The 15,656-nt window shown below is 37.1% G+C and overlaps 1 protein-coding gene across 3 annotated transcripts in view; it reads left to right on the forward strand.

The window, feature by feature from the left end:
- fstl4 (follistatin like 4) overlaps window positions 1-14,025 on the forward strand; it is a 638,776-nt gene extending 624,751 nt beyond the window's left edge. For all 3 annotated transcript variants that reach the window (XM_062970369.1, XM_062970368.1, XM_062970370.1), the window contains 3 exons: window positions 485-592; window positions 6,447-6,556; window positions 9,584-14,025. In XM_062970369.1, coding sequence (XP_062826439.1) covers window positions 485-592; window positions 6,447-6,556; window positions 9,584-10,286 — 921 coding nt within the window. In that variant the 3' untranslated portion in view covers window positions 10,287-14,025. The remainder of the gene's footprint in view (window positions 1-484; window positions 593-6,446; window positions 6,557-9,583) is intronic.
- The last annotated feature ends 1,631 nt before the right edge of the window (window positions 14,026-15,656 follow it).

The following is a 15,656-nucleotide window of genomic DNA, read 5'->3' on the forward strand; positions in this document are numbered from 1 at the left end:
AATAATTTACATTCCTGCTGTAGAGAATGTAGAGCTTTGAAATTGATTCTGTGCATTTTTCCTGGCAATAAAGCCTTGTTCAATATGGTGTCAACAAATTAGACAAAAACAATGGGCCTGCATTATAAGGTTGTTCTCCAAGTTGTTTCATTCAAGAAGGTTAATGGTATGCTAAGCATACATGGGTTTTGACTGTATATTCTTCATATGGCCAAAACTGATATTAAGCAGTATTTATGGTCAATGACAAGACTGGCACTTCACAACTCTTACTTATTTTTTTTTTTTAAAAAAACAGAAACAGAAACACTGAATGTTAGTGTTATTCTGTTTGGAAGAAACTCTGAAGCCTAAAATCATAGAGATGAAAATGTTCACTAAGGGAACATGAGAAGAGCCATATGCCTATATCAGGACTAATATTGATCAAATGTACCCCTTTACATATACATGCATAATGGATTTGTTTTTGTTTTTTTTAAAGTCCTTGGATGTTGACCCTCTACCAGTAAAACTGCATTATGATAAGTCACATGACCAAATTTGGATACTTAGCTGGGGGAATATGAGGAAATTCCATCCAACGTTGCAGGTAAGTCTCATATGAACTAAACAGCTATTCACACATCATTTATTTATTTATTTATTTATTTACAGTCTATGTTTTCTGCAGATAGTTAACAGTAACATTTTCTGATAAAAATATTTTGCATGTTAACCATGTCTTCAGTTCAGAATACATTTATAAATTTAGTTATTATTGTGCAGCAAGTTCCACAATAATAACTATATAGTATTCACACCAAATAGCTGTAAATTGTAGAACCTTTTTAGTACTTTTTCTATCCCAGGACACATCTACACTAAAAAAAGGGGAGGGGGCAATCAGCTCTGTAGCAGCATAATGCAGCCTTGAACCATGTTGACAAAAGTCACGGGTTGCTCTGAATTCTGTCTGGGAATGAGGAGCTAACCATGCTTTAGGTCTCTGTAAGCAGTTGGACCTCTTTTGAGACAGAACTGACCTCAACTGTTTACACAGCCATCCCATATTCCCTGGGCTCAAATGGTATGAGGAAATGGGATTGCACTCACTTGTGTAGGGCAATCAGGGTAGGGAGGTGAAAAGGAGGGGGCAATTCCTCCTTTTCCCCTCCCTTCTCCCATGTTGTCTGGTGCATTACTCCAGCAAACACTAGCCATGTCAAGCCTGCTCTTTGCTGCGACAATGAGAACCAGAAGGGGTGGCTGAATTCGGCACTGCCGGATGGTCAGGACTCCTTCCCTATTCTGCAGTAGCCAGAGGGGCTGGTAGTCAAAACCATCCTGTGGCCAATCCAGAATTTGACACACTGAATCATCCCTGGGGTAAAGGGTCACTGTAGACATGCCCCCAGTATAAGAACTAAAGAGCATTTCAGCTGTCCTAGGTGGAATTCAGCAGTACTAAATTTCCAGTTGCATGTGATGGCTTCTATGTTTCTGGGGCAATTATTCTATTCTGGGTTTCTGTCTCCACTTTATGGGAGCCATTCAATCTTTTGTCCCCTAATCACAACCACCACCCATATGCTATCCTTGGATAGTTGAAGTTAGGGCCAATTCCTAGACTGGATCTCATCAATTGATTACTTAATTCTTTCACTTAACTATTTCACCTGGTGTGGTTAACAGGAAAGTGATGGAGGGCAGCAGAAAGATTGTGGCAAAAAAGTTGAGCTACACATTCATGAATAATCAAATCCACAAAAATGAAACCTGTAATTAAAAGTGGCATGGCTCTGAGTTTGTGGTTATTAACAAAAGCATGCTATCTGCACAGCTGGGAAAAAAGGCATATGTAGTAACTCAGACGGCTATCTGTATTATCTTATCCTGTGCATACACATGACGACCACAGTTTAATATCTCACTCATTTTGTTCATTATTCTGTATTTCTTTTCAAGAGAGATTAAAAGAATTTCATACAGCTTTTCAAGATAAACATTTGCCATTACCATGATGGATTGTAATGTGGAACTGATTCCATTTTCATAAATCTCCCTTTTGAGAAAATTGATCAAACAGAGCTATGAATTCCTACAAATGATTTACATGGGCATAGAGCAGTGGATTTAAAGTACAGGAAAAGATATCCTACCCAAATATTAGGAGGTAATGGGATAAGAGCTATTAAGCAGTAGAATACGCTTCCTCGTAGTGTGGTGGAGTTTCCTTCTCTAGAGGTTTTAAAAGAAGCTAGATAGACATATGTCATAGCTGATTTGATTGTGTGTTCCCACATGGCGGGATGTGTGACCCTTGTGGTCTCTTCCAACTCCATGCTTTTTTTATTCTGATCCCTGTAGAACAGGTGTGAGGAACAATTGGAGCAGGGGCCGTATACAGGCCCAGAGATCATTTGGTCTGGCCCTTGGTCTCCCACCAAACTATTAATCAAGTATTAACTCAGATCTGGTGCCTTTAACAATAATCACAAAAACAGAATCTCGTTGAAGTTTAAGGAAATTACACAACACAGAAAGGAAATTAAGAGTTGCTGATACAAACATTGGATATGTTTCAAATCTGAGATGTAGGATTAGAACAGCAATCAAAGCAAAATAATTTGCACCCAAGATTGTGCAGCTGTGGCTGCTGTGAGTGAGGGAGCACCTTTGATGGCCTCCCTGGAAAGAGACCAGGGTTAAACTGCCTTGTGTGTGTACCAGCTGAGGCAGGTCACAGGGGGATGGCAAGACTAGAGGTTTTATAACTGCCCTGGCTGCCCTCCTCTGGCCCATTTTCTGATCTTTTCGAGGCTGGATCAGGGAGCGGCTGCATCGCTCCACGGAATCCTTGGCCATGATTTGCATTGATCCTTTTTGCCTGGTTTGTTGTGGTTGCAGAATTGGTGGAGGGATGAAGTAAATATTGGATTGGGAACACTTTAAGAGGTGCGCAGCAGATTGCTAGTTTCAACCTAGGCCTTTCCCTCCTTGCTCCCTCTCCTTTCCTGTTCCAGTGGATAATAGAGTTTTAATCACTTTGCCTTTGTCTCAAGCATTTATCCTACAATTTTGGCTGTGTCTGCCCATGGTGATTTTTGCATAAATTTCCCAGAAATGGTGGGGAACACTCAGCCCACAGACCATATAAGGCCTGCAAAAATCATTTTCAATGCAGGGAAGAATCCAGTGTACCCACTCCTGTTATTCTCAAGCCACTATGCCAACTCTTCTATGGGCTGAGTACCACCTACTACTCAGACCTAAGCCACTTCCGGGTTCCTCTCCTAACACAGCACCATTCTGCTTCTTTCACTCTTGTTTTTGCTGTCTGAGACAAAACCAGTAAGCACGTACTTATGAAGCAGCTGCCTGTGCTGTGAGGCTGTGAGATTCAGAACTTTCATTTGATTTTAAATATATAATTGTATGATTTATAATAATATAATAATATATACTTTTATAATTATTTATTTATACTAAATAAATAAAAAATATGGCCCACTAATGATGTTATACATATCCAAATGACCCTTGGCAGAAAATTGTTTTCCCCACCCCTGCTGTAGAGTACTAGTAGATGTAGTACTAACCCCTGATCCAGAGCCGTTCCAGACAGGACTTGAATTTGAGCCCAATTGCGTTTTAAAAATCTTTTTTTCATAATGTTTTTATTGACATTTCAAGTGATATATACAGTGAAAGAGTGAGAACAAATTATAGATAGGACAGGAGTGTGAAAGAAAGAATAAGCATAAGAGAAGTGTATAATTAATTTTAAAAAGTGCATAATAAAAAAGGAAAAGATTAAAATAAGAATAAGAATAAAAATAATCCCTTCCGCCTTTTCTCTTTATAGGAACTCTGGGTGAGTATCCATGTTCCTATCTCTCTTTCCAAAAAAAGAAAAAAATCACTTATTCTTTTCCTCCGTTTTTATACCTTATTATGATCATGTCTTTTATTTATTCTTTTTTAAATAGTCCTCAAAATTAATCCAATCTGTCATTTTCATTCCTTTTCTGTTACTTTGTTTTAACAGAAAGGTCAATTTGTCCACATTTTTTATCTCTCATATTTTATCTAACCATTGTGTTTTTGTAGGGGTTAGATCTTGCTTTCAAAATTTCGTGAAGACCATTCTAGCTGCTGTTATGAAAAAAGTAAACAATTTATCTGTATTAGAATTCTTGAAAAACTGCATCAAACAGTCCTAATAGATATACTTCCGGCTTCATTGGAAAGTCTACTTGTAGTATTTTTTTACATTCATTATGGATCATTTCCCAATATTTCTTTTTCCTCACATGACCACCACATGTGGTAATATGAGCCTTCTTGTTGTTTACATTTCCAGCAGTTTTTATCTACATTTTTATACATTATCCCCATTTTTTTGGTGTAATATACCACCTATGGAGCATCTTTTAAATCAGATGCATACCCTGTTTCCCTGAAAATAAGACATCCCTGGAAAATAAGACCTAGTAGAGGTTTTGCTGAATTGCTAAATATAAGGCCTCCTTGAAAGTAAGACCTAGCAAAGTTTTTGTTTGGAAGCATGACCACCGAACAGAACACCAGAGTATGTGGGATTGGTAAATGTACATACCATAGAGTGTTGTACATGGAAATAATGGTAGTAATAAGAAATTCTTGATAGGATTCGCAGTTTGTCTAGTTGTGCTGGTTTGTGATGACAACTACTGTACAGCATATAATGTTCATTTTTTTGTTCAACAATAAATGTGAATTCTTCTTCATGGAAAAATAAGACATATAACTTAGTTATTATTTTCTTATCCATGTCTAATATAGTGTCCCAGAACTCTTTTTCTCTGTGAATCTAGTTTTACTATCTATATTGAAATATTCTCTAATTTGTATAACCATTAAATATGTTTAAACTGAGATGATATTTCTTCTTGTGATTTAATCTGAAACTCATTGTCTCTTTTAGTTAGTACATCTTTGTAAGCCGGTCAATTTCTCCATCCTAATAATCTTCTATGATTTGCCTCTAGAGGTGAAACCCATGATGGCATTTTAGTATATAAATGACTTTTATAATCATCACTTTAATAAGTGATGATTGGATGAAATGGTTCCCGATATTTTTTCCCAATTTTGCCCTCTTGTACCATAAAGTTAGTATTTTTAAAATCTTTTTTAACCTGGCCCAATCTTTTACCCATAGTAATGCACATGATTCATAATATATTTTCAATTCCGGAAAATCTGATTGGGTCTGCATTACAGTCCACACACCAGCCCAACATCCACATTTTCCTGTGGGAGGGGTGTCCAGATGCCCTGCCGGATTAAAAAGAAAATCCCCCAGAAAAACCTTTAAAAGAAGGAATGCCTGACTGGGTGACATTTTCCTGCTGCCAGCCCAATCCTGGCATGCCAGGAGAAGGGGGCAGGAGCGATTTTCCTCCTCTCCCCCCTTCTCCTGGCGCATCATTTCTACATGCCAGAAGAGGGCCGGCAGCAGGGAAATCCCGGCCAGGTAAGTTATCAAATTACTTTGGCACAAAGCAGGATTTTCCTGAGGCATCCTTACAAACACAGGAACTCGTGTATTTTGCAAGCTGTCTGGATGCACCCCCAGTGATAGTGAGGAAGTACAGCAGAGAAAAAGAGACAAGCCACTTGCTCGTCCACAAGCTACCATCATGACACAAGGAACACATTAAATTTTTAAAGATTGGAACAGTTTTCATAATAAATAACTTAGCTGCGAGTCCTATCAATTCACACATTCTTAAATATTTCTAATGAATATACTTTAACCATCTTGAAACATAGAACCTTTAACAAGGAATGTCAATAGTTTAATGGTTCCTTCATTTCTATTTTTTTTTAGTAAAATGCTGCTTCTTTATTTTTCTTGAGTTCCAAGAGCAATAACAAAATGAGTTTGCTGCTATAGTAAAGGCATGCATTCACCTTTTGACAAAAAGAAAGTCTTGTTCTATTCTTTGCTAGTACCCTCTCCCACCAATACTGTAGATATCCTATCAAAGGGATAATTAACTGTTATGACTTTGCTGTCGGTCATTCAAGCCAGTGAATTAGTATGGTGCATTAAGTGGGATTAATAAATGTGAACATGAAAACAATGTTTATAGGATGCAGTGTAGAAAAATTGCTGCAAGGTTACAGTTGGGATGCTCTTTCAGTGCCTGCATGATTGCACTGTCTTTTGATATGAACAGCTTGAAAACAGATGGGGAGTTATTCTCTTACCTTGCAAATGTCACAGACAGATGCTATTTTGTTAACATTCTTTATTTTCAAGGCAGTAGGAAAAGCTTCGTTTTGACTTATGGAATGTTGTAAGATACATGGCAAAACCATGTCGGCATCATATGCATTTAGGTAATTGGGTCTTTACACTTCTGTTCCTCCTTTGTTGTTCTGTCAGTGCTGAGCATTTCGGTTATTTGTTGTAGGTGATACCAGAAGCAAGTACAGGTGAGAATCAGCATATTATTCGCACTCATCTGAGTGGAATGGATGATTATTTTATTCCACATACAAATCTGATTATCAACCACATCAGGTATGAACATTCTTTTCCCTAATTGTTTATCCCTTCAGTCTAAATGAAATTATGAAATTATGATTGCTCAAAACTCCACCAGGCTAGAAAACAGAAAATGTATAGATTTACTTGAAATTGTTTCAGAAACTATGAGTAAGAAACAGCATATTAGAAACACTGCCAAAATTATTCAGTTCTCATATGCCACGGGTGTAGGCTTTTGGTGAGGCTGTTTGCTTTTTGTTTATTCCTGGTGTGATAGCAATCTAATGGGATATATTATTGTTTCTGGTTTTGGATCCTGACAAGCTTCCCACGTGCTGTTTTCTTCCAGATTTCATGTGAAAAGCCAGCATCCAAAGCAAGTCAGTTCTAGAAATAGTAACTAGAGTTGCAACTGACAACTCCTGTGACTCACTGATGATGGCTACCTCCAAGGCCTCAATCCATTCTGATTAATTAAAAGGAGAAGTGAATACTTCCAAACTCTTCTTATGGACAAGAGAGGACAAATACAGTAGAGTCTCACTTATCCAACATTCGCTTATCCAACGTTCTGGATTATCCAATGCATTTTTGTAGTCAATGTTTTCAATAAATCGTGATATTTTGGTGCTAAATTCATAAATACAGTGAATTACTACATAGCATTACTGCATATTGAACTACTTTTTCTGTCAAATTTGTTGTATAACATGATGTTTTGGTGCTTAATTTGCAAAATCATAACCTAATTTGATGTTTAATAGGCTTCTCCTTAATCTCTCCTTATTATCCAACATATTTGCTTGTCCAACATTGTGCCGGCCCGTTTATGTTGGATAAGTGAGACTCTACTGTATCTGTCTTCATGAAAGCTCAAGCACATTACTTTAAACTGTGGCATGCAGCATGCCAAGCAAATGTAGAAACTGAGTATTTATTTTATAGTAGTAATTATACTATATAGATACTGGCATACTTTACTAAAATGCTATCATATACACACAGGGCCGTAGCCGGGGGAGGGGAGGTTAGGGGTTCGACCCCCCTCCCCCCGAAATTTTTCAGATTTTTTTTTTTAACAAAACCTGGTTTACTCATGAATTTTAACTGATTAACCAAATCCCCATGAGTGTCCACTGAAGTTTATCTGTCTTGAGTGTCTAATGAGATTTAACAATGGAGCCTGATTTCTAAACTATTTCGCATTATGAAACTACTCTTCATAATTTGCTAAAAAAAAAAAAAGTTTCCCCCCCCCCCCCCCGAAAAAATTTCTGGCTATGGCCCTGTATACACACCTACTTGGATATGTCCCATTACATTCATACCCTACCCTTTCTCCTAATTAAATAAATCAGTATATGGTATTGCATTCAAAAATTTCACAAAATAATCTCTTTCTAAAAATGCTTTCAAAAGATGGTTTTTGTTTAAAGCACACTTCAAATTTCCTAATCCAAAAGAGCTGTAGGTGTCATTTTATTACTCCCTAATCATATGCCAATTCAATTTTCTCTGTCAGTCTATTCCCCCCAAGGCAAGTTTGTAATGGATGGAAGTTAATAGCTGAATAAAAAAACAAACTCCCAGGAGTGTGCATGTGTGATCATACACTATGTTAGCTTGCTTTTCAGTAGTAAATTATCATAGCTGGACACTCAGTGGTGCTTCTGTGTGTATATCCCTTTATTATTTGGAAACCCTGGTGTTGTTTAGCTGAAAAAGTAGCTCTGAAATATTGTTTCCACACAACTGAATACTGAAATCTAGCAATCAGAAAAAGAAAAAGAGCATGACCGCTATTCCAAAGTGTGACCTCATGAAACATGGCACACAAGTTTTGCAGGCAAATGAACTACACAAGTTTATAGAACAGAAAGCATAAGGTACTATTTTATCTTGGTTTCTCTTGAGACTGATTTACAACAAGGAAGATTAATTCTTTTAAAGCAAGGGAAAAACAGGACATTTTTATTATTATTATTTCATTATTTCCCTAAAATACATGAAAATAAAGCATGTAAGTAATGTTTATCACGTTTATAAAAATAATTCTATTGTAGACATAACCAGTGTATCCATACCACATTATATGATTTATAGTTTGATACAGGCATAGGCCATAACTACATGGGCCAAATAAAGCAGACTCTTCTTGCAGCTGCTGTGGGGAATCCATATGATGCACGATTGGTTTTACAGCAGAAATGCTGCTTCCAGCTGTTAATCCATTGCAAGGGGGTCCAGAATTTACTCCAGAGCTTCCAGGAAACTCCAGAGTGATCCTGATGGTTTTGCGATGTGGATACATGAATCCAGCGGGGATTGACTCAATCCAGTGTCCAGATATCAAACAGAACCATCACTGGGTCACTGGTTAGGAACAACAGAGTCCCCCAAAGAGTCTTGTTAGTGACATTACTTCTGGGAATCCCTGGTTAAAATTACAATCCATAAACAACTTCAGGAAAACTAAGGACCCATCTACAGTGTAGAATTAATGCAGTTTGATACCACTTTAACTGTCATGGCTCAATGCTGTAGACTCATGGGAGCTGTAGTTTTACAAGTTCTTTAGCCTTATCTGCCAAAGAGTTCTGGTGCCTCCCTAAACTACAGATCCCTGCATTCCATAGCATTGGGCCGAAGCAAGTAAAGTGGCATTACAGCCAACCAATATGCTAGAACTCTTTTTCTTTTTCAATTTATATATTGTATTAATATGTTGCAATAAAATTCATCTATTTACAGAATTTCTATTAAACCTATTGAGATAATAAATGTGGTTGTTTTGAGCAATTAAGGCTTGATCTACACTGCCCTATATCCCAAGATCTGATCCCAGATTATCTGCTTTGAACTGGATTATATGAGTTTCCACTGCCAGATAATCTGGAATTAGCATATAATCTAGGATCAGATCCTGGGATATAGGGCAGTGTAGATCCAGCCTAAGACTTTTGCTTTCATTTTTAAACTCATGAATGTTGCTAAACTTCTTTGAGTGCTTGTTTGATCATTTATTGTTTTGTTATTTTTTTTGTGAAAACAAAATTTCAGATTTGGTTTCATCTTTAACAAGTCAAAACCTGCCATTCACAAGATTGATCTGGAGACAGTGGCTCACATTAAGACTATCAGCTTCAAAAACTACAGCTGCTTGCCCCAAGCCATGGCCTATACTCACCTGGGTGGGTACTTCTTCGTCCAATGCAAAACGAATTTGTCAGTACCAGTAACGCCACAGCTTATCATTGACAGTGTTACAGATTCTGTTATTGGCCCCAACAGTGACATAACAGGTACTCCTTACATCTCCCCTGATGGACGCTATTTGGTCAGCACAGATGAAAACAGCAGGAGGATCAGAGTCCAGGCAATAACAATCCAAGGGGAAATCAAGTTGATTTATGACTTACAAACCACTATGCACATATCTGATCTGACATTTCAGTCCTCTTTCACCGAAGGCAATCAGTATTATATATATGCTACTTCACATTTGCAAACAGATGTGCTTTTTGTAGAGCTGTCAACAGGGAAAATGGACGTCTTGAAGAATTTAAAAGACCCTATCAAATCCAAAGAGTGGCCCTGGAGCAGCTACAACAGAATTATCCAAGACAGTGGATTATTTGGGCAATACCTTATCACACCAGCAAAGGATTCACTATTTATAATCAATGCACGGCAAAACACATTACGCTGTGAGGTTTCGGGTATCAAGAGAGGCAACACAGTGATTTGGGTTGGAGATGTATGAAAGGTCAAACAAGAACAGAACTGTCAGAAAACTAAAATATTGATTGGACTTTTAACTGCAAAAAAAGAATAATAATATTAAAATGCAGTAGCATTGTATATTTTTACACTGGGGAAAAACTGTATAAGCTTCATGGTTCAACACTGGCCTACTTGCAGGATTTATAACCTAAGGTATGCTCTGCTTATAGGACTTGGTTATGCTGGGAATGTGGGTGGAAATCAGACCTAACAGCTTGAGTTAATGGGATATGTTTACTGGGAAAAGGAATAATTACTCCAGTTGAATTGGTATAATCTACATTCCTTGGTGACTCTATACAACAAGACCCTTGAGTTGAAAATTGGATGAATACTTACTCCTATGTAGCTTGTATTCATTCTGTCCCTCCAAGATCACATTTCCTTTGTGTATGCTATATTGTGGCATGGAATCAGGCCTATAGCTTAGACATTTTCATTCAGATGTGTGAACTGGAGGATCCTACACACATATTTCCTTTGTTGAAGACTCAGTGTTTGTCACAGTCTCCCTTTAAAAAACAACCCTTATTTATATAACTGTTAACTATAACAATCGCCAAGTCAGGAAATTTCAATCTTGAAACAAAAACAAATTCTATCAGACTAACAACATACATTCATACAAAGAAGAAAAGCTGGCAAATTGTAGGCTATTCTTGCATTATTTCTAAATATATCAAGACTGGCAGTGCCATCAGAGTATGCTCCAGCAACTACAGGCCTCTACTGAAGGCATTGGCATTAACAGTTAAAAGGAAAGGTGAGATGTTAAAATCAAAGATGTGAAAAAGCATTACCTACTTGCTATAGAAATCAGCATTAAATGCAGGGAGATTGAGAACATACAAATATTAAGTCCAATCCAAAATTAGTCATAGAGTGGATCCAATTAAACCAATGGGATTTGAGTTAGAAGTCCCACAGATTGAGGTTTGGAACCTCAATAATTTTGATAGACCTGCTTTAAACATGACAAAGTATATATTAAAAACATGGTTTCTATATGTGAAATTCAGGAAATTTAATATGGGATTCTGAACTCAAGTATAACCGTTCTACAATGTCAGGGTTTTTTTTCTGCCCAATCCCATGGACCTGAACATGATGTGGGTAGAAAGATCACATTCCCTTAAGATGTAGGAACACATCATTCAGTTTTTTATGAGATGTTTGTAAAAATATAGCGGAGTGATGGGTTTGAAAGCCAGAAAACAAATGGGCAAATATGCAAATATCTTCTATGTAATCAGGAAAGAGAGATTTTTAATTTATTTTTGAAACAGCAGCAGCCTTACAAAGTGTGCAAAATGAACTGCTATTTTAGCAGACAGGACAATAAGCCGTGCTGTTTCTAGTGTAGAAAGAAACATTTCCAGAAATCATTTATTCCGCTTCATTAAAAATTTACCATTACTTGAAGTAATTGGGTTCTTCATAAAAAAAAAAAAAACAATAGCTATGTCTTGAAAAGCACTCTTTTCAGTAACATATTTTTATGAAGAAAACTTTTAGTTTTTATATAAATCAAACACCTAATTCATATCTGTCATCTAAGACCCTGGAAAAAATAGATTGACTTTATTTTATTTTTTGCTGCTGCTGATTATAATTGTCTCTCATTTGTGGTGTTTCATTCATACTTAGCTATCATTCCATTATGAAAAAGAAAAGTAATCTTTAAAACACACCATTAAATTATACCCAGTAATATAACACCCAACAATAAGAACTGTATGTCGGTTTGCCATAAAATGTATATACATCTGCACATTTAAAGATATGTCAAAACAATGTGACATGTTAAAGTTGGAAATTGTACTTAATCACAATTGGAAAACAGGAAAAATAGAACCAAAACTGTGATTAAAATGCAAAAATGTTTCAAGGTCCAACTCCAAAGTAGTGTATACCACTGAAGGCAAAATAATCTATTTTCAAAGTTAGTAAAAAATATCTTCAAATTAATTTAGATTAACATTTTAAGAGCAGTGTTTGTCACATGACAACATTTGGTGAGTCACCCCCGAAATGTATTCTGTTTACTAGACGTAATGCACTGTTGACTGGGACTGATACAAAGGCATTGTATATATATATATTGATATTGAGAAAAGTGGTCTCTTAACAATTTCATCATGAACTGGATTCCTATACTCTCCCCAACTGAATGTTCACAAAAATATGATGAGGCCGTGGGACTGCACATGCTGTGCTTGCTATCCAGTAGCCAAGCCCATCCCTCACTGCTAACACATTCAGTGCATGCATGAGAAGAATCAACCAGGAATTGAAAAGCTTTATGTTTATGCCAGATGTGGGTGGAATCCATTCCCATACATGCTGTATGTTTGGATGATGGTAGAGGACGGATGCTAGAGACATTGACAGCCAGGATGGAATCAGGCCAAACCAACCCATATCCTTTTTCGTAGAACCTTTGAACACATCAAGGGATAGTTGTCTGCAGTTTCCAACTGTGAGACATGCCTAAAGAGCCATGAAGAAGTGAAGGGAATCATTTGTACGTACAGGTTAGCTTCTTCCAAATGATGGCCATTTTGTATCTACTTCTGTATATCTCAGCTAAAATTTCATCACACTACAAATGTAACCATTGAATGGACATAGATTCCACTACAATATCTTGAGAATTGTAGCTATATATGAGAAGGCTAAGGGTTGCTAAGAATTCTCAATGTCCTCAAAAATTTCAATTTTCATTATTCCTTCTAAAAAGCCATTAGAGTTTAAACTCAACTAAACTCAGTAGGATAAAGTTTAAGTCAAATCTTTCAGGCATTTTGCTTCTTTTAAAGCTATCATCCAGAAAAGTTGAGAAAACACGACAGAATTAAACACATAATTATTGATGACCCCAGAAATTCCACGTAGCAGAGAAAGGCTAACAACCCATTTCATTAAGAGAGAGAGAGGAAGGAAAATGCTTCATAGGAAGGATTAGGTGGAGTTGTCCTTTCTGATCTCTCTGGTCCCAGTTTAGTCAGTGGTAAAGCCTCCCCCCCCCCCCAGTGAGCCATAGGAGGCCAGGGCTCAAATACATCATAATGGATATAGCCTCCCATTTAGAAACATGCAGTGGTCAGTGATGGTAAAGCAAAACTATGTCCATACATTGTACTTATTCTGGAGGTCATTTGCTGGATCTTGTCATTACTCAAATGTCCCCTTTCTTGATTTCCTGAATATTTTACTCTGAATATGGTAAGTTTCCCATCAGTTAAAACCATTGTGGCATAGATACAGCAAATTGTTACTTTTATAACATTATTTTTGAAGAAATCGTTGTAAATATCTGTTCAGGTAAATATTCTTGAAATTAGGGTGTGAAGGATGTGTACTAGGCTTCACTGCTTTCTGTTAATCTTGACACCTTGGAACTAGAGTTAACTCTAAACTTTAACCTTCCAAAGATTCCTATGAGTGATTTTCCTCTTCTGCTCTCAAAATCTGTTAATGTGTTTTCTAAATAACCTAATGGCCTTGTCCTATTTAGAAAGAGGTATTTAATTTAGATGCATCACTCAACTTGTGAATGGTTCCAATAATGTTTGATCCAATATAAAAAGTGCTGCACATTTTATAATCATTTTCCTTATGAACACTAAGATCACTGTTTCTCTGTACCACAAAAGGTGTAAATCAAGTTTGTCTCCCAATTTTTGTTTCCCAAGCATATTAAATTTCATTTGGTTGCATTTGGTGATTTATTCCTTTGCTCTGTTCATAATATTTGGAGTACCAATTCATATTTCTTTCTCAGTCAATAAATTAATAGTCACAGTGATTAAGTGGAAGTAATTTAAAATGAACTAGCATGTAATTAGTTAACCTAACATGCTTGCATATCACTAGAGAGTTTTATTTGATGGACAATGAAATCAATGAACACAGTAACTGATTTAAGATAAGAATCAAGTCCCTAAGATCCAATGCACTGCTGTGTCACTGTTTAGATTAAATATGAGACAGTACAAAGTAAATACTATAATAATAATAATAATAATAATAATAATAATAATAATAATAATAATAATAATAATAGATAAAACAACTGTGGTTTGAAAAGGCACTGCTAGTATCCACTACAACCATTTATTCTGTAGTTTGCTTTAAAGTATTTTCCATGGTGAATGCTGTTATGGAATCTGGAAGTACAGGGCATGAATCCAGTTCCATCATGGATCCACACATGTATACACAAACTCATATCTCCCATGATGTACACGGAGGCAGTGCAGTGAACCATTACAGATGACAAGAGCTCCGTCTGTGCATCTCATCCCCGTATTCAGCCTTCTCTTTCTAGGCAATTACTCTTTCTCCATGAACAGAAGATGATGATCCAAGAAAACTGAAGTTTCTTGTTTCTAACAGAGATACCTTCTTCTCTCCCCTTTGTTAATAAAAGCACTATGCCTCAGATGAGGATCAAAGTGGAAGACCTAATACTGGATGATGTCTCAAAGTAGCGGGCTTTGGGGTGATAATCTTCTGTCTGGAATGTTTTTGATCACTGTTTTGCCAGTTTCATTATCACTTCACCACTAGAGAAGTGGTTGATCCAAGTAGCATTTTGACCTGAATTAAGGAGTCATTTATAGAGGTGCCTGACATATCCATACTCCAGAAGATGCAAAACTTGCTTTGTGCAGAGATGTGGGACTAGATGAGGATATGAGTGGCATATACAGATGTTCCAGGAAAAGTCTGTCAGGCAATATGTATACACACCAGCCAAAGGATGAGGAGAGAGTGAATGTGACTTAATTGAAAAAATGCCTGCGTTTTAACCTACCCAGAAGTAGGACTTGAAAAATAGGGACACAATCCAGAGTAAGGTGTTGATGAAGCCATCTGTTTCCCATACATCCTAGGCTGCAACTTGGGAAAACAGCTGGTACAAATACAGACCAAGGAGGGGAAAGATTCACCTTCAAGAACCACTGTGTTTCTTTGAAGCTTGTTTAATTAAGTACTTCAGCACATAGCCCTCTGCATTGCATGGTGTCTTTGACACTTGTCAGACACTATCAGATAAAGTCATTCAATACAAAATGACAAGCAGGAAACTGGAATGAGCTCAGTGAGCAAAACAAAGTGTACTCACGACCTCATCATAAAGGGCTAGATTTGACAGCAAATGCCAAATCTAGCCCGGTTAGCTCCCATCAAGCCATGTTGTGCCGGCTCCATGGGTGCAGAGGGATGGAACCAACATGCTGCCACCACCACCCTGGTAACACGGGAGGCTTCCTGTGTTGCCCAGTCTATGGGGAAAATGGCACACTCCACGCTTCCCCCCATGTGATCACCCTCCCAGCAAGGT

Source organism: Anolis carolinensis, chromosome 2 (genome assembly GCF_035594765.1).
Source record: "Anolis carolinensis isolate JA03-04 chromosome 2, rAnoCar3.1.pri, whole genome shotgun sequence".
NCBI classification, from domain to species: domain Eukaryota; kingdom Metazoa; phylum Chordata; class Lepidosauria; order Squamata; family Dactyloidae; genus Anolis; species Anolis carolinensis.